This window comes from Haliotis rubra, unplaced genomic scaffold (assembly GCF_003918875.1).
Source record: "Haliotis rubra isolate DU_JTF1 unplaced genomic scaffold, ASM391887v1 Scf715, whole genome shotgun sequence".
Classification (NCBI taxonomy): domain Eukaryota; kingdom Metazoa; phylum Mollusca; class Gastropoda; order Lepetellida; family Haliotidae; genus Haliotis; species Haliotis rubra.
Genome location: NW_025767430.1, coordinates 162,340 through 183,054, shown reverse-complemented (window position 1 = coordinate 183,054; position 20,715 = coordinate 162,340). Strand labels below are relative to the sequence as shown.

The window sequence follows — 20,715 nt, the reverse complement described above, 5'->3', positions numbered from 1 at the left end:
ATCCTTAGCAACAGACAAGTCCGACTGTTAAAATTAAGACACTAAATATACCAGCAAAATAACATCAAACAGCAAAATAACAGCATGCAACATGCAAAACAAGATGCTCAGACTCTGTTAGTTCAGCAATAATAACAGAACTGTTGTAAATACAGGGATCGCCCTCAGACGTCTTGTTCAACACCCAAGGAGAAGGGGTAGTGAATCCCACATAATCTTGGGGACAACCTGGTGTACAACAGTCAACAGTCTACATAATCAAGCATGAAAATATGTCATCCTCCAGATAAAGTGTTCAGGGTCCCCAGATTCAGCTACAACATGTCATCCTCCAGATAAAGTGTTCAGGGTCCCCAGATTCAGCTACAACACATCATGCCACTGGAGCTTTATTGTTTCTACTCCCAGGTTCTGCTCAACTTGACTATTTACAGGCTGATGTAATACAAGTGGGGGAGTGTTGGGAGGACAAACTTTATGAATGATCAACTTCTTTATATTCACAATAGCGTTCACGTTTCGGTACAGCTTCTTATACCGTCTTCAAGCACTTGAATGACTACCATGTTAAACTGCATTCATGCACACACTCAATGTGTTCAACTGCATTCATGCACACACTCAATGTGTTCAACTGCATTCATGAACACACTCAATGTGTTAAACTGCATTCATGAACACACTCAATGTGTTGCATTCATGAAACTGCATTCATGAACACACTTTCGATGTGTTAAACTGCATTCATTCAATGAACACACTCAATGTGTTCAACTGCATTCATGAACACACTCAATGTGTTAAACTGCATTCATGAACACACTCAATGTGTTCAACTGCATTCATGAACACACTCAATGTGTTAAACTGCATTCACTCACACACTCAATGTGTTAAACTGCATTCATGAACACACTCAATGTGTTCAACTGCATTCATGAACACACTCACATTCATCACACTCAATGTTAAACTGCATTCACTCACACTCACTCCATGTGTTAAACTGCATTCACTCACACTCAATGTGTTAAACTGCATTCATGAACACACTCAATGTGTTAAACTGCATTCATGAACACACTCAATGTGTTCAACTGCATTCACTCACACTCAATGTGTTAAACTGCATTCACTCACACACTCAATGTGTTCAACTGCATTCACTCACACACTCAATGTGTTCAACTGCATTCACTTCAATGTGTTAAACTGCATTCACTCACACACTCAATGTGCATTCACTCACACACTCAATGTGTTAAACTGCATTCATGAACACACTCAATGTGTTCAACTGCATTCACTCACACACTCAATGTGTCAAACTGCATTCACTCACACACTCAATGTGTTCAACTGCATTCACTGCATTCACTGCACACACACTCAATGTGTTAAACTGCATTCATGAACACACTCAATGTGTTCAACTGCATTCACTCACACTCAATGTGTTAAACTGCATTCACTCACACACTCGATGTGTTCAACTGCATTCACTCACACTCAATGTGTTCACACACTCAATGTGTCCAACTGCATTCATTCACTCACACACTCAATGTGTTCAACTGCATTCATGAACACACTCAATGTGTTCAACTGCATTCATGAACACACTCAATGTGTTCAACTGCATTCACTCACACACTCGATGTGTTCAACTGCATTCACTCACACACTCAATGTGTTAAACTGCATTCACTCACACACTCAATGTGTTCAACTGCATTCATGAACACACTCAATGTGTTCAACTGCATTCACACACTCAATGTGTTAAATAATAATAATAATAGGTGTTCCATTCACTGATAATGTGTTAAACTGCATTCACTCACACACTCAATGTGTTCACCACTCAATGTGTTCAACTGCATGTGTGTCAAAAGCTTTCAAAGCGCTTCCTGAGCTGTGTTCAACTGCATTCACTCACACACTCGATGTGTTCAACTGCATTCATGAACACACTCAATGTGTTCAACTGCATTCACTCACACACTCAATGTGTTCAACTGCATTCATGAACACACTCAATGTGTTCAACTGCATTCATGAACACACTCAATGTGTTCAACTGCATTCACTCACACACTCGATGTGTTCAACTGCATTCATGAACACACTCAATGTGTTAAACTGCATTCACTCACACACTCAATGTGTTCAACTGCATTCATGAACACACTCAATGTGTTCAACTGCATTCATGAACACACTCGATGTGTTCAACTGCATTCATGAACACACTCAATGTGTTAAACTGCATTCACTCACACACTCGATGTGTTCAACTGCATTCACTCACACACTCAATGTGTTAAACTGCATTCATGAGCACACTCAATGTGTTCAACTGCATTCACTCACACACTCAATGTGTTCAACTGCATTCATGAACACACTCAATGTGTTCAACTGCATTCATGAACACACTCAATGTGTTCAACTGCATTCACTCACACACTCAATGTGTTCAACTGCATTCATGAACACACTCAATGTGTTAAACTGCATTCACTCACACACTCGATGTGTTCAACTGCATTCACTCACACACTCAATGTGTTAAACTGCATTCATGAGCACACTCAATGTGTTCAACTGCATTCACTCACACACTCAATGTGTTCAACTGCATTCATGAACACACTCAATGTGTTCAACTGCATTCATGAACACACTCAATGTGTTCAACTGCATTCACTCACACACTCGATGTGTTCAACTGCATTCATGAACACACTCAATGTGTTAAACTGCATTCACTCACACACTCAATGTGTTCAACTGCATTCACTCACACACTCAATGTGTTCAACTGCATTCACTCACACACTCAATGTGTTAAACTGCATTCACTCACACACTCGATGTGTTCAACTGCATTCACTCACACACTCAATGTGTTCAACTGCATTCATGAACACACTCAATGTGTTCAACTGCATTCATGAACACACTCAATGTGTTAAACTGCATTCATGAACACACTCAATGTGTTCAACTGCATTCACTCACACACTCAATGTGTTAAACTGCATTCACTCACACTCGATGTGTTAAACTGCATTCATGAACACACTCAATGTGTTCAACTGCATTCATGAACACACTCAATGTGTTCAACTGCATTCATGAACACACTCAATGTGTTCAACTGCATTCATGAACACACTCGATGTGTTAAACTGCATTCACTCACACTCAATGTGTTAAACTGCATTCACTCACACTCAATGTGTTAAACTGCATTCACTCTCACACTCAATGTGTTAAACTGCATTCACTCACACACTCAATGTGTTAAACTGCATTCACTCACACACTCAATGTGTTAAACTGCATTTAATCAAAAGTTAGTGGTGTATCTAACCAATGCAAACATGTTAGTATGAATTGTCTAACATTTAATCTGAATACATAGTGAATCTCACAAGAGTGTTCTTTGATAAGTTGATACAAATCCAAACTTCAAAGGGAACATTTTCTTAATCATCCTGAATGATGCCTTAAGTTTTGTTGTATGTAAACTATAAAGTCAGTGTTAGTGTTTTGAGCACAAACAGTATTGCTAACCAGCTTTAGTGAAACAGACTAGGCTAAAGAAATACCCAAGGTCTCAGTTCTCAGGTAAACCATCATTAAGTCCACTGCCACATTCTGTTTCCAAGCTGTCAGTGTAACCATCACAAACCAAGCCATGCACAATTCCAGAATTAAGGAACTACTAAACTAATTCTAAAGTGAGGGTTCATTTCCAACTGCCTGATCCTACACCAGACATATCTTGTCATGAACACTGTCAGTCAGACAGTCAGTGATTAGTAGGCTGTTTAAGGTATTAGTTGTATCTGCAAGCCAACTGGAACACAATGAATACCATGTTGTGGCTTGAAGCTGCTTCAGTCTTAGTATCGGTCTCGTGGACGTTTACTGGAACGATAATATGGAGAAGGGGAGCGTCGACGGTTGTACGATCGAGACCGGGATCCATGACGGTCATCGTACTTTCGCTCTCTGGATCCTGACCTAGACACCCAACAGCAAGAAAAACAAAAACAAAAATAAAAGAAGGCCGAAAAAAACACAACATGCTGAGACAAAGGAATACAACACCAAAAAGAAGATAGTGTAATTTTATACAAAATCAAATGAAAGTAAAATAGAAAGAAACACAGTGGTGCAAGTACTGACACAGATATGTTACAGTTCCCGCCTGGCACAACACTGAAATACACATCACTGTAGTGGAAAGAGCTGGCATTCCTACCACACATGGTGAAAGGTGCTAGAAAAATGAATAAAAGTACAACAAAAATGCACTTGTGTAATAGAAATTCTTCATTATTTCTCTTTGCTACACCAGATGTTTCTGGACGATCCCCACCTTGTTATCCTGCGTTTATCTAAGTGACTTGGTGACCCTTTCCTTCTCCGAATCGAGGGGCTGCGTGATTCCCTGCGCCTCGAATCATGGCTCAGGCTGCGACTGTATGACCGTCTTCGACTGTGAGATCGAGAACGGGAGTAGCTCCTTTCCCTGTATTCAGCAGTGACATTTATTTACATTTATTGACGTTTAAGGACATTTATCATCATTCAATGACAAGGGCCACTGGCTGGGATATACACAGTTGGTATTTCATACCCTGGGAGCCAAATCTACCTATGAAACAAAAGGGTAGAGCAACTAGTGGTTGTGTCATCCCAGATGACAGCTGAAAGGGGACCTATGTGGGTATACTACCAAGAATTCCACAGTCCCAGCATCTGACAGTCTTGGAGTGACAACACTGGGAAAGAGCTATCTCAAGAGTCGTAAAGTTAGGAAAATTATCTTCAGAGAGCCAACAAACCAACATAACCACCATTTCTAACAAAGCCAAAACTATCAGAGAAACCGTCCCAACACAGCTAATGGTGTTCATAGAGGTTACTAAAAATACAAAAGATGAAAGTAAAATCTGGATCTCATTGCAACTCTAAAAATTTACATAGAGGCATTAGTTGACAATCACATCCAAGATAATTCATAAATATTCTTTAACCAAATATTGTCAACTTTGTCATACCTCTTTCTGGAACGACTTCTGGATCTGGAGTAGGATCTTGATCTCGACCGTGACCGTGAATGGGTAGGTGACCTTGAACTTCGCCTTGACCTCTTCACTGGTGACCTTTTCTTCTGCTTTGAAGGTGACCTGGATGTAGACCGGGAAGCCCCTCGGCTGGACTGTCTTTTCTTCTCTCCGTGCTTTGGAGACCGACCTCTTGATAATTCTTTGCCAGATTTTGTTTTGTATGGGGACGACTTTCCCCGTCGTCGATCAGCAGGAGAGTAGCTCAAAGACTTGCTTCGATTTCTTTTGGGTGATGGGCTTGTCTTGCCATTTCTGGTTTTGTTCTCAGCAGACTTGGAGTTAGCATGCCCATTTTGTTTAGCTGACCTGTGGACAGTAAACTTGTAAAGCACAATGCACACTAACAAACCATCTGGAGTGAATCTCAAAATAGATCAGATACCAAAACCGCTCAACTTACTAAACTTACAAATATATTCTATCAACGAAAAAAGAGGGACTCAATAATTTGAATGTATATATCGTTGAAGTCTACACTTGAACTGCATCTAAACATGACACCCAATCATAATGAAACCTAACACCATGCATGATCAGCAAGTGATGCATGTGCACACAGAGGACAAAGATTGAGTTAAGCACACTCTTAAATATGCCTCTAAGAATATTAACAGACAAAATGAAGCATCGTAGTAATAGTAAAGGGGGTGTGTTGGGGGGGGGTGAGGGGGAAATGTAACTATCCCAAGTTGCCAATTTTGGTAAATCAAACCTGCAAATTTTCCAGTGGGAATGCATCGTTAATGGGTGGGTTCTCGTTAATGGATCTCGTCATTCTTTGCCTGACCAGCACAGTGACAACATACATAGAATTTGCATGGCATTTGCCCTTGCCCTGCAAGTTGGCATTAATCAGAGAACGTAACAGAATAAGAGGAAGAAGGCGAAGACGTGAGGTTTGGGTCGAAACTGGCTCACACCTATGCAGAGACAAGAGCACTGTCAGTACCACCTTGTTCAGAGGTTGAAGCAGGAGAATCCATCTCAGTTCTGGAACTACATGAGGATGCCTGTTGAGCTCTTTGATCAAATTTTGGAGAGAATAGGGCCGATCATCACAGGAGAAGGCATCAATTACAGACCCTCTTTGGCAGCAGGGTTGAAACTCTCACTAACATAGAGACACTTAGCCATTGGTGACCAGTATCCAAGCATGGCCTACAGCTACAGGGTGATCCGTACAGTATATGGTATCCCAAGTTTGCTAGGTTATCGTGGAGGCCTACAGAGACGAGGTATTCAAGACTCTCACTACACCAGGAGAGTGGAAGGAAATAGCCAGACAATTCTAACTTCGATGGCAAGTGCCTCATGCCACAGGTGCCCTAGATGGAAAGCACATTAAAATCCAGGCACCTCCACGGAGTGGAAGCGACTACTGGTGTGTCTACAAAAGCTGCTACTCCATCGTTCTCCTGGCGCTTGTGGACCACAACTACAAATTTCTTGTGGAGGTCTTGGACACCAGTCAGACGCCCAAATCATGAATACATCTGATCTGAAACATTGCTTGGACACTTGCACACTTGGTATCCCCCCTTCTGAGCCTATTGAGCAAGCTGAGCCTGACGAAGACTTTGAACCAAAGAACCTGCCATACTTCATACTGGCCGATAATGCTTTTGCCCTAAGAACATATCTAATGAAACCATGGGCCAAGAGGAACATGACCAGGGAGGAATTGATATACAACTACCGAATATCCAGAGGAAGACGTGTAGTCGAGAATGCTTATGGTATCCTGGCTAATCCTGTCTGATGATTGTGTAGTATCAAGCCCCCGAAACTGTCCAGACCATGACAGAGTGCTGATAGTACTTCACAACCTCCTGAGGTCCAGGTACCCAGACATCACGAACAGATGTGACCATGAGGATGAAAATCACAGACTCATCTTCGGGGTACAACTGGATGTAGAAAACACTCCATCTGAGCCTCCAAATCAAGACCATAAAGCTGCGAAGTCTCAGGGGCTTTACCTTCAAGAATACTTCAACAATGAAGCACGGGGAGCAGTACGGCAGGACAGAATGGTGACCCTCAGACCCACATCTCAGGACCAGTATTTGTGAATGACTTTTGAGACGAGCAGTGTGCTCTATGGACATCTATATGTGTACATGTCTATGTTTGTGTGGTGTGTGAGACACGTTACATTTATGTACTGTAATAACATTCATTATTACTTTCATTTTTATCAATAAACATGTCAGACTTTATATGTTTGTTATTCTTTTGCTTATGCCGCTCTGTGTGTGTCAGGTTGGGTTTAGTAACGTGGTTCGGGTTCCTAACCCCAAGTACTCTACTAAGAGAAAGAAGTAAAGATGGATAATCGTTGTTTATTACCCACGAGGTCAACGTATGGGTGGTTGCATACTAATCTCGCACGCCACACGAGTGTCGTATCGCGCTGACCTGTGTCGTAACGACTTGACCTGAGATTCTAACAATTTGATTGGATAACCGATGACCTCTCAATTAGGTCACATTCTGACATAACTATTTTTTCATTCATAACAAACACGTGAATTCATTCATTCTACAACTTAATATGCATTGTGGGAATGTAAACATTGAGAACGTTGCCCGTGTCGCTGTTTAATTGTGAGTCGAACTGAGACATTATATCCATCGAAAAACAAACGCAATGTTTCCACCAGTGATGTTAGCCGAATGAATCAACTGGAAACCAAGAAACGAGGTGCTACGGAGGTCTCATTACATACGAAACTCGTGACTGACATCGCTCGGTCAGATACCATAGGAAGGACACTCGTTTCGTATAATTTGTATGTAATGAGGCCTTGTGTAGTATTCTCTATTTTTTACTATCCCAATCCAAAGTATAGAAACAATACCATACTTGTAAAGATGACCCCAAATAAGGGAGGATTATGTTTCCGTACTTGTTTCTCTCAGTATATCAATGTGTACATGTTGTTAGTGGTTTCTTCAACCACGTATAAACAACGTCTCAACAACACATGGTTATAGTTTGGCATGAAATGCATGTGGACCCGGATTTTTGTAAATATCTCTTCATCCAATGATCCAATCGATCTCAAACTGCGCAAGTGGATGTTTTGTCAGACAACCTATCCACATTGTAATCACCGATTTTATGCATTTGTATTAAAGAATCTGTCTATGTAACTGTCAACAAAATAAACAGCAGAACGCAGACTGCTTGCAGAGGGAGGGAGCCAATGACCTGTAACAGCGGCAGTGTTGGGTCATAAAGGTAAATGCACGTGCAGTTCATGATAGTTACCTGTGCACTGCACAGTGATAGACCGTTTGGATCATTCACATTGACTACTTCTACCTGTCATCATGAAAGCTTATTCACATGATGCTAAACGTTTAATTAGAAATGTGTTGAATTTTTTTTAAAAAGAGAGCAAACGTAGCAAACCGATTTATAAGGTGTCGGATTACATGAAACATACAACTTTTGCCCTTGGCATGAAAAAGAACATCGTGCTAACAATTGTGAAAAATAAACCAACAACCAATAAACAAAACCTTGTACAAAAAGGTAGGCATCCAAAGTTAGATTCTTTTGACATCAGAGATGTCATTCGCCGGCTATTTGCTAGAAATGAACACCTGTCCACAAGAAAGTTAAAACACATCCTTGCAGAGGATCACGACATTAATGTTTCTAGGTTTATGCTAAGCAAACTACTGCTCAAATTTGGATACAAGTACAAGAAGGTAGCAAACCAGTAATGTGTGAGAGATCTGATATTGTGAAAATAAGGTGTAACTATCTGAGAGAAATTAAGCAGGCAAGAGAGGATGGGTTCGAACCTATATATCTGGATGAGACCTGGGTCAATGCAAACCATACTGCTGCCAGACAGTGGCTACCCACTGATCCCAGTGATGGTAGGAAAATACCAACAGGCAAAGGTGAACGTTTAATCGTTCTTCATGCTGGTTCCCACCGTGGATTCCTACCTGGGTGTGATCTGGTATTTCGGTCAAAGAGCGCAGATGGTAGGGAGTATCATACAGAAATGAACTCAACGGTTTTCACACAGTATGTTGAGGAACAATTATTGCCAGCTCTGCCTTACAAAAGTCTTGTTGTCATGGACAATGCTCCCTATCACAATAGGTGCCCAACTTCCAATACAAAGATGTCAGATATGCAGCAATGGCTAACACATAACAATATACAATTTTCAATTAAGGCCACTAAACCACAGTTGTACTCTTTGATTAAACCTAACAAACCTCCACCAACATATAACATTGACAACATGCTACGCCAACACGGCCTTAAGGTCCTGAGATTACCACCGTACCACTGTGATCTCAACCCAATCAAACTTATCTGGGGAGACCTTAAAAGTACAGTGGCCCGGAAAAATCAATCATTCAAGCTGAATGATGTCAAGCACATTGTCAACACTGCTATATGTGACATTGACATTGCACGCTGTCATGCATGTGTTGAACATGTCAAGGAGGTGGAGAAAGAGTACTGGCTCAAAGATGGCTTGAAGGAGCAAACAGTTAATCCAGTTGTCATTCGTCTGGACACTGATGACTCCTCTGTGGAAGAATGGAGTGTACTTGATGAAGTTTAATTCTGTTATTACATTTACAGATAATAATAGTATCCAGCCAGATATGCTCAAAGAAATATAACTTCTTTTAACAATGACAGCACTGACTAATTCCAACGACTTATAGTGTAACATGAAACACTCATTTCACATAAAATTATCATGAAAATATAAATATTAACTATCTATATGCTTAAAGCTATTAGAAATGCATTGCTTAATTTGGAATGTGAACGACATCAAAACATAACACTTTTGTCTTCATTCTATCTTTTCTTCAATGAGTGTGCATGATTGTGTGTGCTTGTGTCTGAAGGAACGGGGCTTTAACAGTTGTTGAGTTCTAACCATAGGTGGTCCGATTAATGATTTAGTGTACATATACTTTCTGTGTTCTTTAAATGCATTTCCACTTAGGTACTGCATAAACAAAATATGACATTAACATTACAAATTTGAAGATTTTAACCTACAGAATAATTCTCACTAATGGTTTTGTGGTTTTTCAGAGAAACAAACTCCGTATGATGGTTAACAGTTGGCCCCCACCTTACCCTATTAACGACCTGTGACACCTCTTCATACCTGTCACGTGCATAGCTGACCTACATTGACGAACGTTGACCTTTATGACCCAACACTGCCGCTGTTACAGGTCATTGGCTCCCTCCCTCTGCAAGCAGTCTGCGTTCTGCTGTTTATTTTGTTGTCAGTTACATAGACAGATTCTTTAATACAAATGCATAAAATCGGTGATTTACAATGTGATTAGGTTGTCTGACAAAACATCCACTTGCACAGTTTGAGATCGATTGGATCATTGGATGAAGAGATATTTACAAAAAACTGGGTCCACATGCATTTCATGCCAAACTATAGGTTTCGCTTACCCCCAAGTAATATACTGAGAGAAAGAAAGAAAGGAACACAAAAACAATGTGATGACATTGTGAGCGAATGCGAGTTCATGACGACTGACATACTACCAAATTACATCGAGACTTGTGTAATCAGGTTACGACCGATTTTGCGATCTCATTTCGAGTTGGATCGCTCGCATTCGTTCACAAACTTGTGTGAGTGTTTTGAACCGTTCCATACACTCGCACAACTTGATATGACCAGTAGCAAGTAATGGCGATCGATGGCAACAATTAAGGCAATGATAAGGACTTCACCGAGACCCCCACCGCTACCCCACTTCGAGTTGATGAGAGTAAGCAGTTTTCAGTTGTAAGTCAGTCACAAGTGCCGTGTAAACATGGTATAAACAGGTGGGTCTGCAGGTCTGCAGGCCTACAACACTTAGATAGTACAGTCTCAGTACATTCATTGCACAATGTCATAGATTTAAAACCTGCTTATGTTGTCAAGTGTAACAGTATGAAAAAAGGAAAGACATTTTCAACATCTACTGCTAAAAAAACAGCTCTCTGCAGCTGGTCTGAAAGCAAGATGTCCTGTGAAGGGTGAGGCCCACTCACCATAGACAGCAAAGACTGGAGTGAGCTGCTCAACATCAGGGGCATGTTATACCATGCTTGCAGACCAACACATGTTTTGCCTACACCAGGGGCATGTTATACCATGTTTGCAGACCAACACACATTTTGCCTACACCAGGGGCATGTTATACCATGCTTGCAGACCAACACACATTTTGCCTACACCAGGGGCATGTTATACCATGCTTGCAGACCAACACACATTTTGCCTACACCAGGGGCGTGTTATACCATGCTTGCAGACCAACACACATTTTGCCTACACCAGGGGCGTGTTATACCATGCTTGCAGACCAACACATGTTTTGCCTACACCAGGGGCATGTTATACCATGTTTGCAGATCAACACACATTTTGCCTACACCAGGGGCATGTTATACCATGCTTGCAGACCAACACACATTTTGCCTACACCAGGGGCGTGTTATACCATGCTTGCAGACCAACACACATTTTGCCTACACCAGGGGCATGTTATACCATGCTTGCAGACCAACACACGTTTTGCCTACACCAGGGGCATGTTATACCATGCTTGCAGACCAACACACATTTTGCCTACACCAGGGGCGTGTTATACCATGCTTGAAGACCAACACACATTTTGCCTACACCAGGGGCGTGTTATGCCATGCTTGCAGACCAACACGTTTTGCCTACATCAGGGGCATGTTATACCATGCATGCAGACTAATACACATTTTGCATATGATGCACAGACGGCTGAAAACGTTTTTGGCTACTTTGTGCTGAGCGATATACCAGGGCAACAATTCTTGACCATGATTGGTATGGGGCCATTAGTGTTATGATGCCGAGGTATCAAATAATCTGCGTGTATTGTGAATGTACAACAATAAGTTGATGAAAGTTTGATTCCTGTCGGTGATCCATTGACTATAATTATGTTAGGAACTTTGAACTGCAAGATGAGAATGTGGTGGTCAGGTCATTACAGTTAATCCTTATTTCAAGGCATATTCTCACATGGCAGTGCTGTAACTGAACCACCTTGTTTCTGTTCAGATTCATCCCAGGGCAGTGCTGTAACTGAACCACCTTGTTTCTGTTCAGATTCATCCCAGGGCATTGTTGTAACTGAACCACCTTGTTTCTGTTTAGATTCATCCCAGGGCAGTGCTGTAACTGAACCACCTTATTTCAAGGCATATTCTCACATGGCAGTACTGTAAATGAAACCCCTTTTTTCTGTTCAGATTCATCCCAGGGCAGTGCTGTAACTGAACCACCTTGTTTCTGTTCAGATTCATCCCAGGGCAGTGCTGTAACTGAACCACCTTATTTCAAGGCATATTCTCACATGGCAGTGCTGTAACTGAACCACCTTGTTTCTGTTCAGATTCATCCCAGGGCAGTGCTGTAACTGAACCACCTTGTTTCTGTTCAGATTCATCCCAGGGCAGTGCTGTAACTGAACCACCTTATTTCAAGGCATATTCTCACATGGCAGTGCTGTAACTGAACCACCTTGTTTCTGTTCAGATTCATCCCAGGGAGCAGTGCTGTAACTGAACCACCTTGTTTCTGTTCAGATTCATTCCAGGGCAGTGCTGTAACTGAACCACCTTGTGTCTGTTCAGATTCATCCAAGGGGAGTGCTGTAACTGAACCACCTTGTGTCTGTTCAGATTCATCCCAGGGCAGTGCTGTAACTGAACCACCTTGTTTCTGTTCAGATTCATCCCAGGGCAGTGCTGTAACTGAACCACCTTGTTTCTGTTCAGATTCATCTGTAACCCACCTTGTTTCTGTTCAGATTCATCCCAGGGCAGTGCTGTAACTGAACCACCTTGCATATTCTTTTCATTCATCCAGGGCAGTGCTGTAACTGAACCACCTTGTTTCTGTTCAGATTCATCCCAGGGCAGTGCTGTAATTCTCACATGGCTGAACCACCTTGTTTCTGTTCAGATTCATCCCAGGGCAGTGCTGTAACTGAACCACCTTATTTCAAGGCATGCTTCTCCACATGGCAGTGCAGTGCTGTAACTGAACCACCTTGTTTCTGTTCAGATTCATCCCAGGGCAGTGCTGTAACTGAACCACCTTGTTTCTGTTCAGATTCATCCCAGGGCAGTGCTGTAACTGAACCACCTTATTTCAAGGCATATTCTCATATGGCAGTGCTGTAACTGAACCACCTTGTTTCTGTTTAGATTCATCCCAGGGCAGTGCTGTAACTGAACCACCTTATTTCAAGGCATGTTCTCACTTGGCATTCTCACATGTTCTCACATGGCAGTGCTGTAACTGAACCACCTTGTTTCTGTTCAGATTCATCCCAGGGCAGTGCTGTAACTGAACCACCTTGTTTCTGTTCAGATTCATCCCAGGGCAGTGCTGTAACTGAACCACCTTATTTCAAGGCATATTCTCACATGGCAGTGCTGTAACTGAACCACCTTGTTTCTGTTCAGATTCATCCCAGGGCAGTGCTGTAACTGAACCACCTTGTTTCTGTTCAGATTCATCCCAGGGCAGTGCTGTAACTGAACCACCTTATTTCAAGGCATATTCTCACATGGCAGTGCTGTAACTGAACCACCTTGTTTCTGTTCAGATTCATCCCAGGGCAGTGCTGTAACTGAACCACCTTGTTTCTGTTCAGATTCATCCCAGGGCAGTGCTGTAACTGAACCACCTTGTTTCTGTTCAGATTCATCCCAGGGCAGTGCTGTAACTGAACCACCTTGTTTCTGTTCAGATTCATCCAAGGGCAGTGCTGTAACTGAACCACCTTGTTTCTGTTCAGATTCATCCCAGGGCAGTGCTGTAACTGAACCATCTTGTTTCTGTTTAGATTCATCCCAGGGCAGTGCTGTAACTGAACCACCTTGTTTCTGTTCAGATTCATCCCAGGGCAGTGCTGTAACAGTCACCCTATTTGGACTGGGCATCAAGAGACACCTGCCACCTTCTTGAGCAGCTGGAATAATCCAGCTCAGTTCACAAATGTCTTGAAGCTTTTCCATATATATGCAAGACCAACAAGACCATCAAGACCAGCAGTCTGTGAAGATCAGTATTGTTTCTCTGGATATCCAGTGAGTGGCTAGTTTCAGAAGTATGCCACTGATGCTGTGGGTGCATATTGTTACCACTGACTTCGACATTAATCTTAAAGGCATCTATTGTCCCCACACCACCTTCACATGTGTTTTCGAAGCATGTACATCTTTCAAGTCATACACTCAAAATGGATATGATTAAATATCATTTTGTTGTTGAAGCTATTTTGAATTACCACCACCAAGTAGACAAATTTTGGAGGAAACATGTTCCTACCTGGGAGGTGATTTGTCCAATTCAGATTCAGAATCGCCTCTCTTTGATCTGGATGCAGGTGACAGTCGGTGCTCGGGGGGGCAGGCCCTGTCCACAAGGGATGGGGAGGGTAAGTGATGCGAAGACTTCCTCGTCTTTCCATTCCTGTCGGGAGAAGCTGCCGAGGAGGAACTGCAAGAATGTCAAGATTTCAAGATAGTATGATTACTGATCAACTTCACACTACCTTCCATTAAACAGGGTCAAGTTCAAGGAAATATAGGGTCTAGGTCAATAAGATTCCACTGTTGCCACTGACTTACAACATTTACAAGTTCTAAAACTCATGTGTGAACACTGTACAACTTCCCTAATCTCACCAAGGACCACTGACAAAAAGTATGGACTAGTCTGAATGTTAGTAACTTGAATGAAAGCATAACTTAAGTGTCATAGTTGTAACACTGTAGTACACACTAGTCTGAATGTTAGTAACTTGAATGACAGCATAACTTAAGTGTAACAGTTGTAACACTGTAGTACACACTAGTCTGAATGTTAGTAACTTGAATGAAAGCATAACTTCAGTGTAATAGTTGTAACACTGTAGTACACACTAGTCTGAATGTTAGTAACTTGAATGACAGCATAACTTCAGTGTAACAGTTGTAACACTGTAGTACACACTAGTCTGAATGTTAGTAACTTGAATGACAGCATAACTTCAGTGTAACAGTGTAACACTTGTAACACTGTAGTACACACTAGTCTGAATGTTAGTAACTTGAATGAAAGCATAACTTCAGTGTAATAGTTGTAACACTGTAGTACACACTTCAGTGTAGTCTGAATGTTAGTAACTTGAATGACTTGAATGCATAACTTCAGTGTAATAGTTGTAACACTGTAGTACACACTAGTCTGAATGTTAGTAACTTGAATGACAGCATAACTTCAGTGTAATAGTTGTAACACTGTGTAACACTGTTAGTAACTTGAATGTTAGTAACTTCAGTGTAATAGTTGTAACACTGTAGTACACACTAGTCTGAATGTTAGTAACTTGAATGACAGCATAACTTCAGTGTAATAGTTGTAACACTGTAGTACACACTAGTCTGAATGTTAGTAACTTGAATGACAGCATAACTTCAGTGTAATAGTTGTAACACTGTAGTACACACTAGTCTGAATGTTAGTAACTTGAATGACAGCATAACTTCAGTGTAACAGTTGTAACACTGTAGTACACACTAGTCTGAATGTTGAAAGCATAACTTCAGTGTATGACAGCATACACTTCAGTGTAATAGTTGTAACACTGTAGTACACACTAGTCTGAATGTTAGTAACTTGAATGACAGCATAACTTCAGTGTAATGGTTGTAACACTGTAGTACACACTAGTCTGAATGTTAGTAACTTGAATGACAGCAGCATAACTTCAGTGTAACAGTTGTAACACTGTAGTACACACTAGTCTGAATGTTAGTAACTTGAATGACAGCATAACTTCAGTGTAACAGTTGTAACACTGTAGTACACACTAGTCTGAATGTTAGTAACTTGAATGACAGCATAACTTCAGTGTAATAGTTGTAACACTGTAGTACACACTAGTCTGAATGTTAGTAACTTGAATGACAGCATAACTTCAGTGTAATAGTTGTAACACTGTAGTACACACTAGTCTGAATGTTAGTAACTTGAATGACAGCATAACTTCAGTGTAATAGTTGTAACACTGTAGTACACACTAGTCTGAATGTTAGTAACTTGAATGACAGCATAACTTCAGTGTAATAGTAGTTGTAACACTGTAGTACACACTAGTCTGAATGTTAGTAACTTGAATGAAAGCATAACTTCAGTGTAATAGTTGTAACACTGTAGTACACACACACTAGTCTGAATGTTAGTAACTTGAATGACAGCATAACTTCAGTGTAATAGTTGTAACACTGTAGTACACACTAGTCTGAATGTTAGTAACTTGAATGACAGCATAACTTCAGTGTAATAGTTGTAACACTGTAGTACACACTAGTCTGAATGTTAGTAACTTGAATGAAAGCATAACTTCAGTGTAACAGTTGTAACACTGTAGTACACACTGGAAAACATGGAGGTTTGTCATTTGTTTGCTATCAGAAGAGATTGATGCTGATTGGCTGTAATATTATCTTGACAACTGCTGGTGTGTAGTGCAGAAGGCGTCTGTTGAAAATTCTGAAGATTAGTTTTCTGTAACTGCAGGCAAACTGTAGGATTTATGGCAATGATATAATAGAAGTAGATGATTTGTAATAATTATCAGTGGCTGGTATCCCATGGGATGCAACTCTGCAAAACCAGAGAGAAAAAATGAAAGAAAAAATGAAAGATGTTACCTGATCACTATACAATGTTACCTGATAACTGTAAGATGTTACCTGATCACTTCACCTGATACAAAAAATGTAAGATGTTACCTGATCACTATACAATGTTACCTGATAACTGTAAGATGTTACCTGATCACTGTAAGATGTTACCTGATCACTATACAATGTTACCTGATAACTGTAAGATGTTACCTGATCACTGTAAGATGTTACCTGATCACTATACAATGTTACCTGATAACTGTAAGATGTTACCTGATCACTGTAAGGTGTGACGTGATCACTGTAAGGTGCAACCTGATCACTGTAAGTTGTGACCTATCACTGTAAAGTGTAAGGTGTGACCTGATCACTGTACGATGTTACCTGATCACTGTAAGGTGTAACCTGATCACTGTATATTGTGACCTGATCAATGAAAGGTGTGACCCAATCCTCTTGTGAAAAGCACATGTGACTGAACACCCATTCTCCCCTGGACTCCTTACACACTGCTATTTAAACTAATGTGATATGGCTGGGTACCCAATGAATGGTTGTGGTCATAGCATCAACCTCTGGCCTTTCTCATTTAGATTCAAATATGTGTTTACAGAACCAGCCTCATCAATGTCCTAGCATCCAACCACCCACCTTCCTGAGTCAGATTCAGAGTCAGAATCTGAGCCGGAATTGGAGCTGGATGACTCTTTCCTTCTCCTCCGCTTCTTCTTTTCTTCAACCCTGCAACAGACACAGTCACATGATTATCTCTCCATAGACGCTGTGTGGATACAATTATGTGGAGACAGACACAGCCTCTTGATTATCTCTCTATCTATACACCGAGACAGTGGATAACAAAACATATGCACTCCTGTAACAGTCACCTGATTATCTTTCTATATATACACTGAGACAGTGGATAACAAAACATATGCACTCCTGTAACAGTCACCTGATTATATCTCTATATATACACTGAAGACAGTAGATAACAAAACATATGCACTCCTGTAACAGTCACATGATTATCTCCCTCTATATACACTGAGACAGTGGATAGCAAAACATATGCACTCCTGTAACAGTCACCTGATTATCTCTCTCTATATACACTGAGACAGTGGATAACAAAACATATGCACTCCTGTAACAGTCACATGATTATCTTTCTATATACACTGAGACAGTGGATAACAAAACATATGCACTCCTCTAACAGTCACCTGATTATCCCTCTATATACACTGAGACAGTGGATAACAAAACATATGCACTCCTGTAACAGTCACCTGATTATCTTTCTATATACACTGAGACAGTGGAAAACAAAACATATGCACTCCTCCAACAGTCACCTGATTATCCCTCTATGTACACTGAGACAGTGGATAACAAAACATATGCACTCCTGTAACAGTCACCTGATAATATCTTTATATATAAACTGAGACACTGGATAACAAAACATATGCACCCCCATCCTGTAACAGTCACCTGATTATCTTTCTATATATACACCGAGACAGTAGATAACAAAACATATGCACTCCTCTAACAGTCACCTGATTATCCCTCTCTATATACACTGAGACAGTGGATAACAAAACATATGCACTCCTGTAACAGTCACCTGATTATCTTTCTATATACACTGAGACAGTGGATAACAAAACATATGCACTCCTGTAACAGTCACCTGATAACAAAACATATCACTCCTTTCTATATATCTCTATATATACACTGAGACAGTAGATAACAAAACATATGCACTCCTGTAACAGTCACATGATTATCTCTCTATATATACACTGAGACAGTGGATAACAAAACATATGCACTCCTGTAACAGTCACCTGATTATCTTTCTATATACACTGAGACAGTGGATAACAAAACATATGCACTCCTCTAACAGTCACCTGATTATCTCTCTATATATACACTGAGACAGTGGATAACAAAACATATGCACTCCTGTAACAGTCACCTGATTATCTTTCTATATACACTGAGACAGTGGATAACAAAACATATGCACTCCTGTAACAGTCACCTGATTATCTCTCTATATATACACTGAGACAGTAGATAACAAAACATATGCACTCCTGTAACAGTCACCTGATTATCTCTCTATATACACTGAGACAGTGGATAACAAAACATATGCACTCCTGTAACAGTCACATGATTATCTTTCTATATATACACTGAGACAGTGGATAACAAAACATATGCACTCCTGTAACAGTCACCTGATTATCTCTCTATATATACACTGAGACAGTAGATAACAAAACATATGCACTCCTGTAACAGTCACATGATTATCTCTCTCTATATACACTGAGACAGTGGATAACAAAACATTTGCACTCCTGTAACAGTCACCTGATTACCTTTCTATATACACTGAGACAGTGGATAGCAAAACATATGCACTCCTCTAACAGTCACCTGATTATCTCTCTATATATACACTGAGACAGTGGATAACAAAACATATGCACTCCTGTAACAGTCACATGATTATCTTTCTATATATACACTGAGACAGTGGATAACAAAACATATGCACTCCTCTAACAGTCACCTGATTATCTCTCTCTATATACACTGAGACAGTAGATAACAAAACATATGCACTCCTCTAACAGTCACCTGATTATCCCTCTATATACACTGAGACAGTGGATAACAAAACATATGCACTCCTGATTAGTCACAAAACTGATTATCTTATCTCTCTATATACACCGAGACAGTGGATAACAAAACATATGCACTCCTCTAACAGTCACCTGATTATCTCTCTCTATATACACTGAGACAGTGGATAACAAAACATATGCACTCCTGTAACAGTCACCTGATTATCTTTCTATATACACTGAGACAGTGGATAACAAAACATATGCACTCCTGTAACAGTCACCTGATTATCTTTCTATATACACTGAGACAGTGGATAACAAAACATATGCACTCCTGTAACAGTCACCTGATTATCTTTCTATATACACTGAGACAGTGGATAACAAAACATATGCACTCCTGTAACAGTCACCTGATTATCTCTCTATATATACACTGAGACAGTGGATAACAAAACATATGCACTCCTGTAACAGTCACCTGATTATCTTTCTATATACACTGAGACAGTGGATAACAAAACATATGCACTCCTGTAACAGTCACCTGATTATCCCTCTATATACACTGAGACAGTGGATAACAAAACATATGCACTCCTGTAACAGTCACCTGATTATCTTTCTATATACACACTGAGACAGTGGATAACAAAACATATGCACTCCTGTAACAGTCACCTGATTATCTCTCTCTATATACACTGAGACAGTGGATAACAAAACATATGCACTCCTGTAACAGTCACCTGATTATCTTTCTATATACACTGAGACAGTGGATAACAAAACATATGCACTCCTGTAACAGTCACCTGATTATCCTCTATATACACTGAGACAGTGGATAACAAAACATATGCACTCCTGTAACAGTCACATGATTATCTTTCTATATATACACTGAGACAGTGGATAACAAAACATATGCACTCCTGTAACAGTCACCTGATTATCCCTCTATGTACACTGAGACAGTAGATAACAAAACATATGCACTCCTCTAACAGTCACCTCATTATCCCTCTATGTACACTGAGACAGTGGATAACAAAACATATGCACTCCTGTAACAGTCACCTGATTATCTTTCTATATACACTGAGACAGTGGATAACAAAACATATGCACTCCTGTAACAGTCACCTGATTATCTTTCTATATATACACT

At 40.5% G+C, this 20,715-nt stretch overlaps 1 protein-coding gene across 5 annotated transcripts in view; it reads right to left on the bottom strand.

Annotated features, from left to right (window-relative positions):
- LOC124259255 (serine/arginine repetitive matrix protein 2-like) overlaps nucleotides 1-20,715 on the bottom strand; it is a 151,084-nt gene that overhangs the window by 2,764 nt on the left and 127,605 nt on the right. For 4 of the 5 annotated variants that reach the window (XR_006893791.1, XM_046693363.1, XM_046693364.1 and 1 more), the window contains 4 exons: nucleotides 17,536-17,625; nucleotides 14,540-14,710; nucleotides 5,079-5,453; nucleotides 4,394-4,546 (listed from right to left, as the gene is read on the bottom strand). Coding sequence is in view for 4 of the 5 variants with exons in the window: in XM_046693363.1 (XP_046549319.1) it covers nucleotides 4,394-4,546; nucleotides 5,079-5,453; nucleotides 14,540-14,710; nucleotides 17,536-17,625 (789 nt within the window). In the remaining variant the exon portion in view is untranslated. Of the gene's footprint in view, nucleotides 1-3,886; nucleotides 4,036-4,393; nucleotides 4,547-5,078; nucleotides 5,454-14,539; nucleotides 14,711-17,535; nucleotides 17,626-20,715 lie in introns of all 5 variants that reach the window. The other variant, XM_046693366.1, reaches the window with a different exon arrangement.